Here is a 19,937-nt window from a genome sequence, read left to right as displayed (position 1 = left end):
CACCTGCGTGGCAGCATGCAACCCTTCGTGGAGGCTCCACCACTGCGCCACCCTACCTGTTTGCCTGCCTACATGGCACCGCATGTTGGGGAACGTAGCAGAAATTCAAAAATTTCCTACGTGTCACCAAGATCTATCTATGGAGAAACCATCAACGAGGGGAAGGAGAGTGCATCTACATACCCTTGTAGATCGCTAAGCGGAAGCGTTCAAGTGAACGGGGTTGATGGAGTCGTACTCGTCGTGATTCAGATCACCGATGATCCTAGTGCCGAACGGACGGCACCTCCGCGTTCAACGCACGTACAGCCCGGTGACGTCTCCTACGCCTTGATCCAGCAAGGAGAGAGGGAGAGGTTGAGGAAGACTCCATCCAACAGCAGCACAATGGCGTGGTGGTGATGGAGGAGCGTGGCAACCCTGCAGGGCTTCGCCAAGCACCTATGGGAGAGGAGGAGGTGTCACGGGAGGGAGGGAGGCGCCAGGGACTCAGGTATGGATGTCCTCCCTCCCCTCCACTATATATAAGGGCAAGGGAGAGGGGGGAGGCGCAGCCTTGCCCCTTCCTCCAAGAAAGGGGTGCGGCCAGGAGGGGGGAGGAGTCCATCCTCCCCAAGGCACCTCGGAGGTGCCTTCCCCCTTGAGGACTCTTCCCTCCCCAAGTTTCCTTGGCGCATGGGCCTCTTGGGGCTGGTGCCCTTGGCCCATATAGGCCAAGGCGCACCCCCTACAGCCCATGTGGCCCCCCGGGGCAGGTGGCCCCACCCGGTGGCCCCCCGGGACCCTTCCGGTGGTCCCGGTACAATACCGATGACCCCGAAACTTGTCCCGATGGCCGAAACAGGACTTCCTATATATAAATCTTTACCTCCGGACCATTCCGGAACTCCTCGTGACGTCCGGGATCTCATCCGGGACTCCGAACAACATTCGGTAACCATATACAAGCTTCCTTTATAACCCTAGCGTCATCGAACCTTAACTGTGTAGACCCTACGGGTTCGGGAGACATGCAGACATGACCGAGATGTTCTCCGGTCAATAACCAACAGCGGGATTTGGATACCCATGTTGGCTCCCACATGTTCCACGATGATCTCATCGGATGAACCACGATGTCAAGGACTCAATCGATCCCGTATACAATTCCCTTTGTCTAACGGTATTGTACTTGCCCGAGATTCGATCGTCGGTATACCGATACCTTGTTCAATCTCGTTACCGGCAAGTCTCTTTACTCGTTCCGTAACACATCATCCCGTGATCAACCCCTTGGTCACATTGTGCACATTATGATGATGTCCTACCGAGTGGGCCCAGAGATACCTCTCCGTTTACACGGAGTGACAAATCCCAGTCTCGATTCGTGCCAACCCAACAGACACTTTCGGAGATACTTGTAATGCACCTTTATAGCCACCCAGTTACGTTGTGACGTTTGGTACACCCAAAGCATTCCTACGGTATCCGGGAGTTGCACAATCTCATGGTCTAAGGAAAAGATACTTGACATTAGAAAAGCTTTAGCATACGAACTACACGATCTTTGTGCTAGGCTTAGGATTGGGTCTTGTCCATCACATCATTCTCCTAATGATGTGATCCCGTTATCAACGACATCCAATGTCCATAGCCAGGAAACCATGACTATCTGTTGATCACAACGAGCTAGTCAACTAGAGGCTCACTAGGGACATATTGTGGTCTATGTATTCACACGTGTATTACGATTTCCGGATAATACAGTTATAGCATGAATAAAAAACTATTATCATGAACAAAGAAATATAATAATAACACTTTTATTATTGCCTCTAGGGCATATTTCCAACAGTCTCCCACTTGCACTAGAGTCAATAATCTAGTTCACATCACCATGTGATTAACACTGACAGGTCACATCGCCATGTGATCAACATCCAAAGAGTTTACTAGTGTCATTAAACTAGTTCACATCATCATGTGATTAAGACTCAATGAGTTCTGGGGTTTGATCATGTTTTGCTTGTGAGAGAGGTTTTAGTCAACGGGTCTGCAACAATCAGATCCGTATGTGCTTTACAAATCTCTATGTCATCTCCTAGATGCAGCTACCACGCTCTATTTGGAGCTATTCCAAATAACTGTTCTACTTGGAGCTATTCTAAATAGTTTCTCCATTATACGTATCCGGTATCTCTACTCAGAGCTATCCGGATAGGTGTTAAGCTTGCATCGTCGTAACTCTTTACGTCGAACTCTTTATCACCTCCATAACCGAGAAAATTCCTTAGTCCACTAGTTACTAAGGATAACTTTGACCGCTGTACTGTGATCTATTCTTGGATCACTCTTGTACCCCTTGACTGACTCATGGCAAGGCACACTTCAGGTGCGGTACACAGCATAGCATACTGTAGAGCCTACGTCTAAAGCATAGGGGACGACCTTCGTCCTTTCTCTCTATTCTGCCGTGGTCGAGCTTTAAGTCTTAACTTCGTACCTTACAATTCAGGCAAGAACTTCTTCTTTGACTGATCCATCTTGAACACCTTCAAGATCATGTCAAGGTATGTGCTCATTTGAAAGTACCATTAAGCGTTTTGATCTATCCTTATAGATCTTGATGCTCAATGTTCAAGTAGCTTAATCCAGGCTTTCCATTGAAAAACACTTTCCAAATAACCCTATATGCTTTCCAGAAATTCTACGTCATTTCTGATCAACAATATGTCAACAACATATACTCATCAGAAATTCTATAGTGCTCCCACTCACTTCTTTGGAAATACAAGTTTCTCATAAACTTTGTATACACCCAAAATCTTTGATCATCTCATCAAAGCATACATTCCAACTCCGAGATGCTTACTCCAGTCCTCAGAAGGATTGCTGGAGCTTTGCATACTTATTAGCATCTTTCAGGATTAACAAAACCTTCCGGTTGTATCACATGCAACCTTTCCTCAAGAAAATCATCGAGGAAACAATGTTTTGACATCCTACCTGCAAGATTTCATAAATAATGCAGTAACCGCTAATATAATTCCAACAGACTCTTAGCATCGCTACGAGTGAGAAAGTCTCATCGTAGTCAACTCTTTGAACTTGTCGGAAAACATCTTAATGACAAGTCGAGCTTTCTTAATGGTGACATTTACCATCATTGTCCGTCTTCCTTTTAAAATCCATCTATACTCAACAGCCTTACGACCATCGAGTCGTTCTGCCAAAGTCTACACTTTGTTTTCATACATGGATCCTCTCTCGGATTTTATGGCCTCGAGCCATTTATCGGAATCCGAGCCCACCACCGCTTCTCCATAGCTCGTAGGTTCATTGTTGTCTAGCAACATGACCTTCAAGACAGGATTACTGTACCACTCTGAAGCAGTACACATCCTTGTCACCCTACGAGGTACGGTAGTGACTTGATCCGAAACTTCATGATCACTATCATAAGCTTCCACTTCAATTGGTGTAGGTGCCACAGGAACAACTTCCTGTGCCCTGCTACACACTTGTTGAAGTGACGGTTCAATAACCTCATCAAGTCTTCACCATCCTCCCACTCAATTCTTTCGAGAGAAACTTTTCCTCGAGAAAGGACCCGTTCAAGAAACAATCCACATTGCTTTCGGATCTGAATTAGGAGGTATACCCAACTGTTTTGGGTGTCCTATGAAGATGTATTTCATCCGCTTTGGGTTCGAGCTTATCAATCCTGAAACTTTTTCACATAAGCGTCGCAGCCCCAAACCTTTAAGAAACGACAACTTAGGTTTCTCTAAACCATAATTCATACGGTGTCATCTCAACGGAATTACATGGTGCCCTATTTAAAGTGAATGTGGTTGTCTCTAATGCCTAACCCATGAACAATAGTGGTAATTCGATAAGAGACATCGTGGTACGCACCATATCCAATAGGGTGCAACGATGATGTTCGGACACACCATCACACTATGGTGTTCCAGGCAGTATTAATTGTGAAACAATTTCCACAATGTCTTAATTGTGTGCCAAAACTCGTAACTCAGATATTCATCTCTATGATCATATCATAGACATTTTATCCTCTTGTCACAATGATCTTCTACTTCACTCTGAAATTACTTGAACCATTCAATAATTCAGACTTGTGTTTCATCAAGTAAATATTCTCAACATCTACTCCAATCATCTGTGAAGTAAGAACATAACAATATTCACTGCATGCCTCAGCACTCATTGGACTGCACACATCAAAATGTGTTGCTTCCAACAAGTTGCTATCTTGTTCCATTTTACTGAAACCGAGGCTTTTCAGTCATCTTGTCCATGTGGTATGATTTGCATATCTCAAGTGATTCAAAATCAAGTGAGTCTAAATGATCCATCTGCATGGAGTTTCTTCATGCATATACACCAATGTACATGGTTCGCATGTCTCAAACTTTTCAAAAAATGAGTGAGTCCAAAGATCCATCAACATGGAGCTTCTTCATGCGTTTTATACCATTATGACTTACATGGCAGTGCCACAAGTAAGTGGTACTATCATTACTATCTTATATCTTTTGGCATGAAAATGTGTATCACTACGATCGAGATTCAATAAACCATTCCTTTAGGTGCAAGACCATTGAAGGTATTATTCAAATAAATAGAGTAACCATTATTCTCTTTAAATGAATAACCGTATTGCGATAGACATAATCCAATCATGTCTATGCTCAATGCAAACACCAAATAACAATTATTTAGGTTTAACACCAGTCTCGATGGTAGAGGGTGCGTGCGATGCTTGATCATATCAACATTGGAAACACTTCCAACACATATCGTCAGCTCACCTTTAGCTAGTCTCCGTTTATTCCGTAGCTTTTATTTCGAGTTACTAACACTTAGCAACCGAACCGGTATCTAATACCCTGGTGCTACTAGGAGTACTAGTAAAGTACACATTAACATAATACATCCAATATACTTCTATCGACCTTGCCAGCCTTCTTATCTACCAAGTATCTAGGGTAATTCTGCTCCAGTGGCTGTTCCCCTTATTACAGAAGCACTTAGTCTCGGGTTTGGGTTCAACCTTGGGTTTCTTCACTAGAGCAGCAGCTGAATTGTCGTTTCATGAAGTATCCCTTCTTGCCCTTGCCCTTCTTAAAACTAGTGGTTTCACTAACCATCAACAATTGATGCTCCTTCTTGATTTCTACTTTTGCGGTGTCAAACATCGCGAGTATTTCAAGGATCATCATATATGTCCCTGATATATCATAGTTCATCACGAAGCACTAGCAGCTTGGTGGTAATGACTTTGGAGAACCATCACTATTTCATCTGGAAGATCAACTCCCACTCGATTCAAGCGATTGTTGTACTCAGACAATCTGAGCACAAGCACAACAATTGAGCTTTTATCCTTAGTTTGTAGGCTAAGAAAATCGTCGGAGGTCTTATACCTCTTGACGTGGGCACGAGCCTGAAATCCCAATTTCAGCCCTCAAAACATCTCATATGTTTCGCGACGTTTCAAAAACGTCTTCGGTGCCTCAATTCTAAACCGTTTAACTGAACTATCACGTAGTTATCAAAATGTGTATGTCAGATGTTCGCAACATCCAGAGACGACGTTCGAGGTTCAGCACACTGAGCGGTGCATTAAGGACATAAGCCTTCTATGAAGCAATGAGGACAATCCTCAATTTACGGACCTAGTCCGCATAATTGCTACTATCAACTTTCAACTAATTTTTCTCTAGGAACATATCTAAACAGTAGAACTATAGCGTGAGCTACGACATAATTTGCAAAAGATCTTTTGACTATGTTCAGGATAATTAAGTTCATCTTATGAACTCCCACTCAGATAGACATCCCTCTGGTTATCTAAGTGATTACATGATCCGAGTCAACTAGGCCGTGTCCGATCATCACGTGAGACGGACTAGTCATCATCGGTGAACATCTTCATGTTGATCGTATCTACTATACGACTCATGCTCGACCTTTCGGTCTCCGTGTTCCGAGGCCATGTCTGTACATGCTAGGCTCGTCAAGTTAACCCTAAGTGTATTGCATGTGTAAATCTGTCTTACACCCGTTGTATGTGAACGTAAGGATCTATCACACCCGATCATCACGTGGTGCTTCGAAACGACGAACTGTAGCAACGGTGCACAGTTAGGGGAGAACACTTCTTGAAATTGTTGTAAGGGATCATCTTATTTACTACCGTCGTTCTAAGTAAACAAGATGCATAAACATGATAAACATCACATGCAATCAAATAGTAGTGACATGATATGGCCAATATCATATAGCTCCATTGATCTCCATCTTCGGGGCTCCATGATCATCATCGTCACGTCATCGACATGCAAGTCGTGATTCCTATTACAAGAACATGATCAATCTCATACATCACATATATCATTCATCACATCCTTTTGGCCATATCACATCACATAGCATACCCTGCAAAAACAAGTTAGACGTCCTCTAATTGTTGTTTGCATGTTTTACGTGGCTGCTATGGATTTCTAGCAAGAACGTTTCTTACCTACGCAAAACCACAACGTGATATGACAATTGCTATTTACCCTTCATAAGGACCCTTTTCATCGAATCTGTTCCGACTAAAGTGGGAGAGACTGGCACCCGCTAGCCACCTTATGCACCAAGTGCATGTCAATCGGTGGAACCTGTCTCACGTAAGAGTACGTGTAAGGTCGGTCCGGGCCGCTTCATCCCACAATACCGTCGAAACAAGATTGGACTAGTAACGGTAAGCATATTGAACAAGATCAACTCCCACAACTACTTTATATTCTACTCGTGCAAAGAATCTACGCAATAGACCTAGCTCTGATATCACTGTTGGGGAACATAGCAGAAATTCAAAATTTTCCTACGTGTCACCAAGATCTATCTATGGAGAAACCAGCAACGAGGGGAAGGAGAGTGCATCTACATACCCTTGTAGATCGCTAAGCGGAAGCGTTCAAGTGAACGGGGTTGATGGAGTCGTACTCGTCGTGATTCAGATCACCGATGATCCTAGTGCCGAACGGACGGCACCTCCGCGTTCAACACACGTACAGCCCGGTGACGTCTCCCACGCCTTGATCCAGCAAGGAGAGAGGGAGAGGTTGAGGAAGACTCCATCCAACAGCAGCACAATGGTGTGGTGGTGATGGAGGAGCGTGGCAACCCTGCAGGGCTTCGCCAAGCACCTACGAGAGAGGAGGAGGTGTCACGGGAGGGAGGGAGGCGCCAGGGACTCAGGTATGGATGTCCTCCCTCCCCTCCACTATATATAGGGGCAAGGGAGAGGGGGGAGGCGCAGCCTTGCCCCTTCCTCCAAGAAAGGGGTGCGACCAAGAGGGGGGAGGAGTCCATCCTCCCCAAGGCACCTCGGAGGTGCCTTCCCCCTTGAGGACTCTTCCCTCCCCAAGTTTCCTTGGCGCATGGGCCTCTTGGGGCTGGTGCCCTTGGCCCATATAGGCCAAGGCGCACCCCCTACAGCCCATGTGGCCCCCCGGGGCAGGTGGCCCCACCCGGTGGCCCCCCGGGACCCTTCCGGTGGTCCCGGTACAATACCGATGACCCCGAAACTTGTCCCGATGGCCGAAACAGGACTTCCTATATATAAATCTTTACCTCCGGACCATTCCGGAACTCCTCGTGACGTCCGGGATCTCATCCGGGACTCCGAACAACATTCGGTAACCATATACAAGCTTCCTTTATAACCCTAGCGTCATCGAACCTTAACTGTGTAGACCCTACGGGTTCGGGAGACATGCAGACATGACCGAGATGTTCTCCGGTCAATAACCAACAGCGGGATTTGGATACCCATGTTGGCTCCCACATGTTCCACGATGATCTCATCGGATGAACCACGATGTCAAGGACTCAATCGATCCCGTATACAATTCCCTTTGTCTAACGGTATTGTACTTGCCCGAGATTCGATCGTCGGTATACCGATAACTTGTTCAATCTCGTTACCGGCAAGTCTCTTTACTCGTTCCGTAACACATCATCCCGTGATCAACCCCTTGGTCACATTGTGCACATTATGATGATGTCCTACCGAGTGGGCCCAGAGATACCTCTCCGTTTACACGGAGTGACAAATCCCAGTCTCGATTCGTGCCAACCCAACAGACACTTTCGGAGATACCTGTAATGCACCTTTATAGCCACCCAGTTACGTTGTGACGTTTGGTACACCCAAAGCATTCCTACGGTATCCGGGAGTTGCACAATCTCATGGTCTAAGGAAAAGATACTTGACATTAGAAAAGCTTTAGCATACGAACTACACGATCTTTGTGCTAGGCTTAGGATTGGGTCTTGTCCATCACATCATTCTCCTAATGATGTGATCCTGTTATCAACGACAACCAATGTCCATAGCCAGGAAACCATGACTATCTGTTGATCACAACGAGCTAGTCAACTAGAGGCTCACTAGGGACATATTGTGGTCTATGTATTCACACGTGTATTACGATTTCCGGATAATACAGTTATAGCATGAATAAAAAACTATTATCATGAACAAAGAAATATAATAATAACACTTTTATTATTGCCTCTAGGGCATATTTCCAACACCGCATGCATCATTGGCCAGGGCACGTGTCAAAGCAAGGAGGAGCGGCGACGGACGGGACGGGCCTCACTCCCGTCCCCGATAAAGTGAAGGGCACCTAAGCCTCGCATTAAATGTGCTTTGTCCTGTAATACCAGCGATAAGCTCACAACACTGTAGGCCTTTTCCCCTCCTCTGTGCCACTATAGCAGCCCCTTTCGCCTATAAAAGGAGGCCCATGGCACACTGGAAAAGGATTCGGCTCTTTCGAACCAGGCAGCACCCATAGCTAGTTCAAGAACTCAGGAACACTGAATACAACCACCAAAGCAGGACTGTAGGGTTTTACGCATCCTTGCGGCCCGAACCTGGGCAAATCATCCTTGTGCTGATTGCTAGTCCCGCTCTTCTCACGATCCCGCACCCCGCAACCATAGTAGGGATTCTTGTGATCCCATAGGTGTCGTTTCCCACTGACATCTTTGGCGCGCCAGGTAGGGGGCACAAATTGTGAGAATCTGGTCTGGTAGTTGGCCCAACAGTTCATCGTCACCATGGCTCCTAAGAAGAAGACGACCACAACGATTGGTTCATTCGGGACCGGACTTTCGTCACCGGTGCGGGCCAGTAGCGGGCCAGTCGCGGAGAGAACCCATGGCGCGGCCCGCGGACACCCACATCGCCCTGGCAGTACAGGCCCGGCGGGCATCGTCGTTCGTACAACGGGCGACGAGCCGCGCGGCGCCGGCCCCAGAGACGGAGTCGGGCCCCCCGCAGGCGGGGCGGGGCCCTCCAGGGCCATCGTCATGCCGCGAACCGATGGCGCGGCGACCTCCAAGACACCAACACCAGCACCCACGGCGCGCTCTTCTCAGATAGCACGCGATGAGCAGCGCTGCCCCGCTGGTGACCTAGGGCGCCGCCCTAGGAAGAGCCCCATGCATCCTTCACAGGATGAGGGAGGCCAGTGTGCGCGAAAAGGCGCCGACGAGGGTGGCGGACGACTGCGGAGCCGTGGTGAGGCCCCTTCTAACGTGGTTAGAAGTCGAAGCGCATCGCGGTCCACCCAGCTCTCGCCGCCGCCCATGCCAGCAGAAGCCCTAGCACGCGCGCAGCTGCTCCTCGACTTCCCTCCCACTACGGAGAAGCTTGACGAACGAAGGGCTACCGTCCGGAGTCGCGTCGGCATCGCCAACAATGATGAGTTGCGACCGGCAGGACCCGTAGGCCGTCGCTCCGTCGAGCCACTGCATGCCAGCAACGGCCGAGCCAGAGGCGATGCGGCCATGGTGCATTCCCCTCTTCCATCCCTGCCACCGCGGGTGTCAGTCCATCGCGACGACGCTCGTGACGACATCTCCATAGCGTCGTCCGACCCACGAACCCACCGCGACCAACGCCAAGTTCTTCGGGAGCGGGCTCATGAGGACGCTCGAACCACCATCGAGCGCCGACGTGACGCGCGCCACCAGTCAGACAGGCGGGCAGGGCCCGCTACGGACCACCCGACACCGGGAGGCTACGGCGGCCTACCCTACGAGGTGGGTTGTCCGGCCTTCACCCGTGAGCTGCGGCAGTTCCAGTGGCCCTCCCACCGCACGTTCAAGCCCGACGTTGGCGAGAAGTACAACGGCAAGACTCACCCGTCAGATTTCCTCGGCATCTACACCATCGCGATGCAAGCTGCTGGGGCCCGCGACGATAAGTTGCTTGCCAACTACTTCCCGTTGGCACTCAAGCCTAATGTTATGTCATGGTTGATGCACTTGCCGATGGACTCCATTTCTTCTTGGGCGGATCTGTGCCATGAGTTTGTTGGCGCCTTTACCGGAGGCCACCAAGCTCATGGCCAGGCGAGTGATTTACATATCATCCCCCATAAGGAAGGAGAAAACTTGCGCAAGTACATCCAATGGTTCAGCCGAGTGCAGTACAACATCCCCGACGTCCATCCTGCCGCTGTGATCAGTGCATTCCGCCAGAATGTACGCAACCGCAAGATGCATGAGGAGCTGGCGATGAACAAGGTCAAGGATGTGGCCGAGCTTTACGTTCTAGCCGATCGATGCGCTCGCGCTGAAGAGGTAAGGAAGTACCTCGACGAAGATGCCGGCGCGAAAACCGACTCCACGGGTGATACCGCCACCCCGGAGAAAAAGGGCCGGCGCCGCAACAGGAAGCGCAAGGGAAAGTCCGTGCTTGCCGTCGAGGGATCCGACGACATCGGCACCACCAAGAAGACCCAGGCGTGCGACCCCGGCAAGGAGGTTGCCGGGTGTGTCGCCTGTCGGGCCTTGGCGGCTGCCGACAAGCCAGGAGGCTCCGACAAGCAGTATTGCAAGATCCACCGCACCAAGGGCCATGACCTCCAAAACTGCCGGCAGGTAGAGCTGCTCGCCGAGAAGCAGAAGGCTGAGTATGAGCGGCGGGACAAGGAGAAAGGCCAAGATGGTGCCGAGGGATCCGGCAAGAAATGTAGCGGCCAAGGAGGCCACTGCGGCAAAGATAATCAGCAGGAGAGGCCCGCCCGGGGCCGCGACAAGAAGCAAGAGGACGATGATCGTGACGAGGACTACGAGTCCGGCGACCACGAGTTCCAGAAAGCCACAGAGGCCATGTGCGTCGATGGTGGCGCCTCGCAGCATACATCCCACAGCCAACTCAAGCAGTGTGCGCGTGAGATCACAACGGTCGAGCCATCGTTCGACGCACGGAAGCCGCTGAAATGGTCCAGCACGCCCATCATCTTCGACACCGAGGACCACCCTGACCGCACTACTGCGGTCGGGTGCTTGCGATTGTTGGTTTCACCAACGATCCGCAACCTCAAGGTGACAAAGATGTTGGTTGACGACGAGGCCGGCCTGAACTTGATCTCGCCTGTTGTGGTCAAGAAGCTGCAGATCCCTGATGGGGACCTCGAGGAGACAAGCACGTTCCAAGGGGTTAACCTAGGGAGGAGCCAGCCAAAGGGAAAGGTTACGCTGCCCGTGACATTCGGAGGCGAGCTGAACCACAGGACGGAGAGGATTGTTTTTGATGTAGCCGAGATCCCCTTGCCTTACAACGGGATCCTCGGCCGCCCGACACTAGCCAAGTTCATGGCGGCTTCACACTACGCCTACAACATGCTGAAGATGCCAGGGCCGATGAACATCATCACCGTCCCTTCCCACAAGAAAGATGTGTTGATTTGCGTCGACCAACTCTACCAGGAAGCAGTTGCAGCAGCTGCCGCTAAGGCACCTGCTCCTGCCGACGAAGCCCCGAGAGGGAAGAAGACCGACGGGACCCCTCACACCCACTCCGGCAAGCGCACCACTTCGGGGTGTTGCGCTCCCGTTGAGGACGTGCCAGAGAGCTCCGCCGATAAGAGCAAGAAGTCCAGAGCCGCACCACCAGAGAGCAAGAAGGTGCCCGTCAAGGAGGACGACACGGGGGGAGCTTTTACCATAAGCTCCACCCTCGACTGCAAATAGGAAAGCGAGCTCGTCACCTTCCTGCGGACGAATGTCGATGTGTTTGCATGGCAAGCCTCCTACATCCCCGGTGTTCCCAGAGAGGTGATTGAGTTCACATTCACGTTGATCAATATTAAACGCCAAAGAACAAGATTATATTTGACCATAAAAGTGAAAGGAAAAACGAGCAACGGTGGGTGCCCCTGGGAACGACGTCGCAATTAATATCACAAGAACTTCATGAATGCAATCTTAGCGTGTAAGGTTACACGTGAAATGAGATGTGTGAACCAGGATGCCTGGACGTTGATCCAAAGACTTCAGTTCTTAATTTCTTGGCGCGCCCCTTGTTCGCGGGAACGTATGCTAGATATAATGGAGTTTTCTCCACAACAACAAAAAATCTATAATGTGTAACAATTTTGTTCAGCTCGATCAACTGGGCTCTATCTTGGTGTGGTCAAAGAGGTTGATCGTTAAAAAAAAACAAGGGTTCCTGCCTCTCGCCGGCGCCGCTGCACGTTAAAAAAAACAAGGGTTCCTGCCTCTCTCCGGCGCCGCTGCAGGTCCGCCTCATCTCCGGTTGGCCTAGAGCAATGGGGGCGTGGTGGCTCCTGGCAAAGGCTGGTGGTAGGGTTTTGATTTTTGTCGCTTCTTTCCGTTTTGTTAGGATGTGTGTCCTGCTCAGGAAGACGAGACGGCGGCGGCTCGCCGAAGATGGAATAAAGGTCTCCCCGCCTAGTCCCCGTTCCGGCGGTGCGTCTAGCATCGTTGGTGGGCGTGTCGAGGTGTGTCTCCAGCGGATCTATTTTTGGTGGATTTACTCGGATCTCGTCGTTGTTCGTCTATGTTCGTGTGTCTTTGGGTTGGATCCTTCCGATCTACATTTCTCTTCATCGGCGACGGTTGCTGTGCTGGTGCGCTGGTCTATGGGGCCTTAGCACGACGACTTCCCGACTGTCTACTATAACAAGTTGTGCCCGACTCTGGTGATGGAGGGGCGATGACGGCGGCGCGCCTTCGGCTCGCTTCAGTACTTGTAGTCGTCACTAGGTGCTCTATGAATTTGGATGTACTTTTTATTATTTTTGGTGTTTGTTGTACTAACATGATTGAAGATGAATATATTGGAAGTTTACTCACAAAAAAAAAGAAAACTGGGCTCTATCTTTTAGGTTTTGCTTCCCTATCCCTTGATGGCTAGGAGAATCTCTCCCCTCCAAACTTCACTGAGAGTCCGTGGACTCCCCTCCCCTCTGCCCGCTGCTTCTGCGGCCGATGACGGGGAGGAGAATCCCGGTGGCTCCTCTCCGTTTAGCAGTTTAGGTTAGATTTTTCTAGTCCTCACAAATGCGGCGCTGGAGCGGATACCGGCGCTTCTTCTTCGAGTTTGTCTTCAAAACTCTGATCCTTCTCGAGTTCATCCATCTGGACATACTCGATGGAGCTCCAGAGTAGATTCATGTCGTCTTCTTGGGATGGTGAGGTTAGGTTTCTCGTCATGTGACGAGACTAGGTGTCAGGTGCTTCAGATCTATTCAAGGGTTCAACGGCGATGATTGCAGTTATAGGGCGCTGATCCTTAGGGGGCACGTGCACAAAGACTTTCCGACTGTCATCGATAAGGTCAACCCTGATTCGATAGGGGAGCGATGACACAGGTGTGTCAACGGCTTGTTCTGGCAGCGGTAGTGATTATTCGATGGTCTCGGAATCTCGATGTAATTTTATTATATTTGAGATGCTTTGTACTTCCGATGAACATTGATAATAGATCTGGTTCCTTTTCAGAAAAAAATGGGCAAGTTGTATGTCTTTTTAATTTTGGTTAAATTTTTATTAATCCAGATATTATATGTCACACAATCAAATCTAATTGAAATATATTGCAGCTAATTTCCACAGGTATTATTCATCAGCGCAACGGGCTGGATTAACTAATAATTTTACAGCTAGCTGAGCATACTTTTTTTTTTTTTGCAAACAGCTGAGCATACTTGTTCATGCATGCCAACGAGCCAGCAGAACAAACCAAAGTTCGGAACGTAAAGTAGACACATGGAATCAAAACCATACAACGCAATGGCCTATATACGTCTCTCGTGACCCGGATGATCGGGGTATGCCAGCTTGTAGCGCTGCCATGCCTGATATGTTCCTTTGTCCGTTGCTATGATCCAGATTATTATGGCTGTACACTTGTAAAGCCATCAAATATTTATATGCACACAGCAGACAATATGCATATGGGAGTACTTCTTTTCCGGAAACTAAAGCAAAGTCTCATGGCTCAGCTATCAGGTTTTGTTCTCTAGCGGACAGATTATGCTCCAATGGTGGTACGTACTCACGTAACATGCTAGTGCAATAATTAACAGTTGTACATAATCTTTACAAATTACGTCAAGAGTCAAATTAATTAGCTCGACTGATCATGACATGAACGACTCACTTACATTCACTTGCACACTACACCCGGCCTATAAATACCACCCCAAACAACCTAAGAAAACCATCCCAAGCTAGCAAAGCCTACCAAGCTTAGCCACAAACCAGTAAGAGCAATGGCGCCCTCCAAGCTTGCTCTTTTCCTCGCCCTGAACCTGGTCCTCCTCGCCACCGTGCAGGGCTGCGGACCCTACTGCCCACCGGTAGTCCCTACCCCGCCGATCCGCCCACCGCCAATCGTGCCACCGACCGGCGGGGGCAGCTGCCCGATCAACACGCTGAAGCTGGGTGTGTGCGCCAACGTGTTGAACCTGCTGAAGCTCAAGATCGGCGTGCCGGCGAACGAGGAGTGTTGCCCGCTCCTGGGCGGGCTCGCCGACCTCGACGCCGCGGTGTGCCTCTGCACCGCCATCAGGGCCAACATTCTCGGCATCAAGCTCAACGTGCCCATCGACCTGACCCTCCTCCTCAACCAGTGCGGCAAGAAGTGCCCCGCCAACTTCACCTGCCCCATCTGATCCATCCATCCATGGATGAATATTATACATGTATAATCGTTCTACTCGTAACCAGTTTGCATGTCATAAGCGCGCACCATACGTATGTTTTTTCTGTTGCAGTTCATATGCCAGGCGTTTGCATGGGCTCCCTCGCTCGTGCGTGCGTGCTTGACAGGCTTGTGATCGATCGATGTCATTGTATCCCGTTATGGTATCTAAATGCATGATTTGCATATTTGTAAAAGGATATACATACTTGTACATGTACCTGGAATAAAAAATTTGTTCAAGACTTCAAGTTGGGTTAACTCGACCCGTGATATGCCAGCTTGAGTTGCATATTCATATGTAAGCGCATGCATGATTACATCAGTCATGATCGGATTCACATCTTTTCCCACAGCATCTTCTTTCTGTTTTGCCTAAATGATCCTTGATAAAATTAAAAGTCATGCTGAAGATTTTCTCTTCTCTAATGCCACCTTTTGGAGCATCTACAGCCGGACTTGGCAAATCCGAGCCTTAAACGCCCGCGGATGCGCCCGAACGTGTCCGCGGACAGTGACCGGGCACTCCTCAAATTGTGTTGTCCACATCCGTGTCTCTTATACCCAAACCCCTATATCCATACTATATCATGCAACATCGATCAACTACGCAGATCAGCTCCGGACATAGAAATTGCACAATAGTTCTCCAAAAGATCCACCAAAGTTCACACAAACGACGGACAACTATATACTACATCTAAAACGTGAAATTAAAATCAACTTCACCACTTCCGGGCCGGTCCTTCCCCTTCGGGTCGCCGGCGTACCTGTACCCGGCGTCGGCTGGTGGAGGATCGTACGATTCTTCGGAGGAGGAGCCGCCGTCGTCGTCGTCGTCGTCGTCGGAGGAGGAGGAGGAGTCGACGATGACAAGGCCCTTGAGGCGCTGGACGGCCCGGTCCTGCTGGCGCCTGAGCTTGGCCAGCCGAGCCGCCTCCTTCGCCTTCTCCAACGTCTCCCGCTCAGACTGCTCGATGGCAAGCCGAAGAGCCTTGGTGTTCTTCCGGCGGAGCCGCCGAGCGTCCGCCTCCACCGTCGTAAACGACCGGCGGTAGACCTATGCGAGGAGCCGCTGGTCCTCGTCGGGCTCCGCCGGTAAATCGCGCCGGCAGCGGAAGAACTCTCCACAGCCTCCTTCTCCCTTGCCCGCTGCCTCTCGCGGCGGGCGGCGCGCGCCTCCGACTCCGGCATGCGAGTCCGGGCCGGCGGGGCGGGCACAAGCACCCACCGCTGCCGATGAGAGGGAGCAGGAGCCGGCGGGGCGAGGGGCGAGGGGACGGTGTGGGGAAGCAGCAGTCCACGGGGGCGATGGGACGGCGTGGGGGAGGCATCGATTGCGCTAGCAGCCTGTCGGAGCTACCCATGGGCCGGGAGGGGCCAGCGCCAGCGTCCGAGATGTGCCGACGGGGAAGCGGCGGCTACGGCGAGGCTGCAAATCCGGAGCTTCCCTTGGTGTCCACCTTGGACTGCTCCAAGGCGATGCGGAGGGCAAGCTCATACTCTGGATCCAGCTCAGCGTAGGAGCGGCTGTCGGAGCTTGACATTGCGCCGGATTCGATCGGAATTGGTGAGAGGAGAGGAGAGGAGGGAGAGAGAGAGAGCAGAGTGAGTAAGCTAGGGTTTCAGACTGACGAGGCCGATGGGTTTTTTTGTGGGACATCCGTGGGGTCACTGGTGGGCCGAGCAATCAGACGGATGCGCTCGGGGTGCCTGAGCCACCCCATATCCGCTCCATATTTGGGCTGGATATGGGGGTGCTGGTCAGTCTGGGCGTTTAAGGCCCATTTGAGGCATTCGTTTGGGCTGGATATGTTCTAGACATATTTATATTTTTTGTTTGTTTTATGTTACAATTATATTGTCATTGCATAGTTTTGGCATCAATTATTATTGTTTTTCTGGACTAACGTGTTAATTCACTGCTAGTGTGAATTTCTATTTTCTGTTGTTTTTTGCCTTTATAGAAAATCATTTTTTGGGGAACAAACAAAAGTATATCGGCAAGTTTCTAGTGCACCGATTGTGGGTGTGAAGTGGAAAACAATCCCGTTCTGGCAGGTAGCAGACATAGGACTAAAAATCCTATTTAGCCAGGCCTTTTGGACTTGAAATCCAAACGGAGTGAGCGGTTCGAATCCACCTTAGAGTGAACAATGAAAAAGGCGGTTGAGCGCGTGCAAGCTTTGAGGAGCTAGGAAGGATGGAGGAAAGCTTGACCCTTTTTTCACTGAACTACTCAAACTTTTTGTTAGAAAAGCGGAAATAGCTCAGTTCGAGATGCATGATGAATAGCGGTCTTAGAGTGCAGTATTAGCCGCAAAATTAGGTGGCTTAACGGTCTATATATGTTTGGACATGTATATGCAATTATGCCATGTATGATCATAATCTTAAAAACTCTAATTTAGTGAATACACAACTGCAATTTGTTCACCATGTCATCTTATCTTTTATAGAGTGATGCCACTAGTGAAACTATGATCCTATACATTATCCATATTGCTTTCAATATCGATAAATGCATCTTTATTTTTGTTTACAATCTGAACTTTCATTACTATTATCACTTCCAAACACAAGGTGCATTAATCCTTATAACTAGAAAGGCTAGTGAGACTAACAATCTCACTGGTCTCATTGGGGACCGAGGCACGTATTGTATTTCTGTATGCATGTGTTGATCAATGGTCGTAGTACAAATACTCATACGGGTTCGATAAACTTGAAGTTATCAACTTAAGGCTACAAACCTCTATACTTGGAAAAAGAGCTACAAACCTCTGCACTTGAGAGCCCAACAACTTCCTATAATAGAAGAAGCACTCACAGCAGGCGATCCCTGATCCATACGGCATACTCCTGCGCCCTGTCCTTTCTTTTCTAGGCCCACCAAATTTAATTTTGTTGTGTCTTTTTTCACCGGTTTTGGGAGGGTTCTAGAACCATCTTTGAAACAGTTTTTTTCTGTGTTTCTTTTTGTTGCTTTTACTAGTTTTCTTGCACTTTATTTGATTTTCTGTCTCTTCTGTTTTAATTTTGTTTTAGATTATTGAATATTTTTCAAATCACAAACATTTCTAAATCTGCAATCCATTTTTGTATTCAGAGATGATTTCCAATCCAAGAACATTCCTTCTAATTCATGCCGAATTTATTAACATTTGTTGAATTTGGCAACATTTATTGAATCCAGGAACAAAATTTCAAATTAATGAACTATTTATGGATGCAAACAATTTATGAATCCAACATTTTTTTGAATATGTGAACATTTTTAAAAAATCTATGATAAATTTTTGAATTCATGATTTTTTTTTGCATTCTACATTTTTGGAGTCTGTAAATATATTTTTCAGTTTCACGAACGTTTCATAAAAGGTTGGCTTTTTTCATATTGGCAAACTATTTTATGATTCCTTGGATATTCTTTTTTGAACTTGCCCACGTTCCTCATGGACATTTTTATCTGTTTAAAAAAAAAAACTGTAAATAAACCGAGTCGGCTCCTACACGTGAATAAATATAACAGAGCTAATTGGTCGGCTCAGTAGGTACTGCCCGGTGCGCATCGATCGATCACTAATTATCCCATGTGTTACCCGCGAGACAAGAGCAAATAAGCATCTATCCTATTACGAGGCAACCGTTGACCGCATCTATGGGGTCGACAATGTGGGCCGGCCCAAGTTAGCAACTAGCTTTTTTGGGTAGCTTCAAAGACCGTTTTGTGGAACCTTCCACCTGGGTTGGCTGATTTTGAGAAGGTTCCATGCATTCTTTTTGTGTGTTTCCATTATTACTGTTCATCGGTCTTTATTTATGTTTTGTTAGGCTTTTGTTATTATTTTTAAAAAATACAAGTTGACATTTCTGAAATTCGGGTTGAACATATTTTGTATACCAGTTGAACATTTTTAAGATATACTTTAATCTGTTTCTTTTCAAATACTCGTCGAATATTTTTCCAAATACAAGTTTTATATTTGTTAAATGCACATTGAACATCTTTTAAATATACGATGAACAATTTTGAACGCACATTGAACATGTATCACATGTTATGAAATTTTTAAACGTGCAACATATTTTCAAATGTCATGAACATGTTTGAATGGTACAATACATTCTTTTCATAATTATGGAAAATAAACTACATTGTATGAATACGTGTTGAACGTTTTTAAAATACACATTGAAGATTTTAAAAATACACATTGATTTTTTTTCAAATACATTTTAAACATTTCTCAAATGCTCATCGAATATTTTTAAATACACAAAGAATATTTTCTAAACACACATAAAACATTTTTCAAAAAGGTCATGAACAGTTTTTTAAACTGTTAGCAATTTTCAAATGGCTAGAACCTTTTTAATTGTAAATGTTTTTAAAAATTATGAAAACAAATATTTACATTGTATGCACATTTAAAAACATGTCACCAACAATTTGTTAATTGCGTGAAGATATTGTAAAGGCGATGAACAATTTTTTGGAGCGATATAACTCTTTTTTATGAATATTTTAAAGGCGATCAGTGATAGAATGTTAATACTAATTGGCTTATTGTAGGGCCAACCAATGTTGTCTTTTGCACGCCCCATAAATTTAGTACATTCCAATCTCCTGTCCACTCCACAATCCACATGTATCTAACACGAGTCCTTCCTGGCCTTTACCGCCCTGGCCATTGATTGCCTCAAATCTCTCTCCCTTCCTGAACTTGTATTCCTTCCTGTGTACCTGTCAGTGTGCAAAAGTAGGGATTCTTCTTTTGACCCCTTTACTTGTGCACGGGCAGTCAGAGCCACCTGCCACGGTCACACATAGTAGGGCCAGGGGGAAGCCGGAGAGAAGCCGAAGGTACAAGACAAACAAAGCAACGACAAGGACCAAGGCCACAGA

General features: G+C 47.8%; 1 protein-coding gene across 1 annotated transcript; it reads left to right on the top strand.

Moving 5' to 3' along the window:
• Positions 1-14,561: 14,561 nt before the first annotated feature.
• LOC119341943 (cortical cell-delineating protein-like) lies at positions 14,562-15,279 on the top strand. The gene has a single exon (XM_037613790.1). The coding sequence runs from the start codon at positions 14,598-14,600 to the stop codon at positions 14,997-14,999; it is 402 nt and encodes a 133-aa protein (XP_037469687.1). The 5' UTR covers positions 14,562-14,597; the 3' UTR covers positions 15,000-15,279.
• The last annotated feature ends 4,658 nt before the right edge of the window (positions 15,280-19,937 follow it).

The sequence above is a fragment of the Triticum dicoccoides genome, chromosome 7B, assembly GCF_002162155.2.
Source record: "Triticum dicoccoides isolate Atlit2015 ecotype Zavitan chromosome 7B, WEW_v2.0, whole genome shotgun sequence".
Lineage (NCBI taxonomy): Eukaryota > Viridiplantae > Streptophyta > Magnoliopsida > Poales > Poaceae > Triticum > Triticum dicoccoides.
This window is presented reverse-complemented; position numbering and strand designations above follow the sequence as displayed.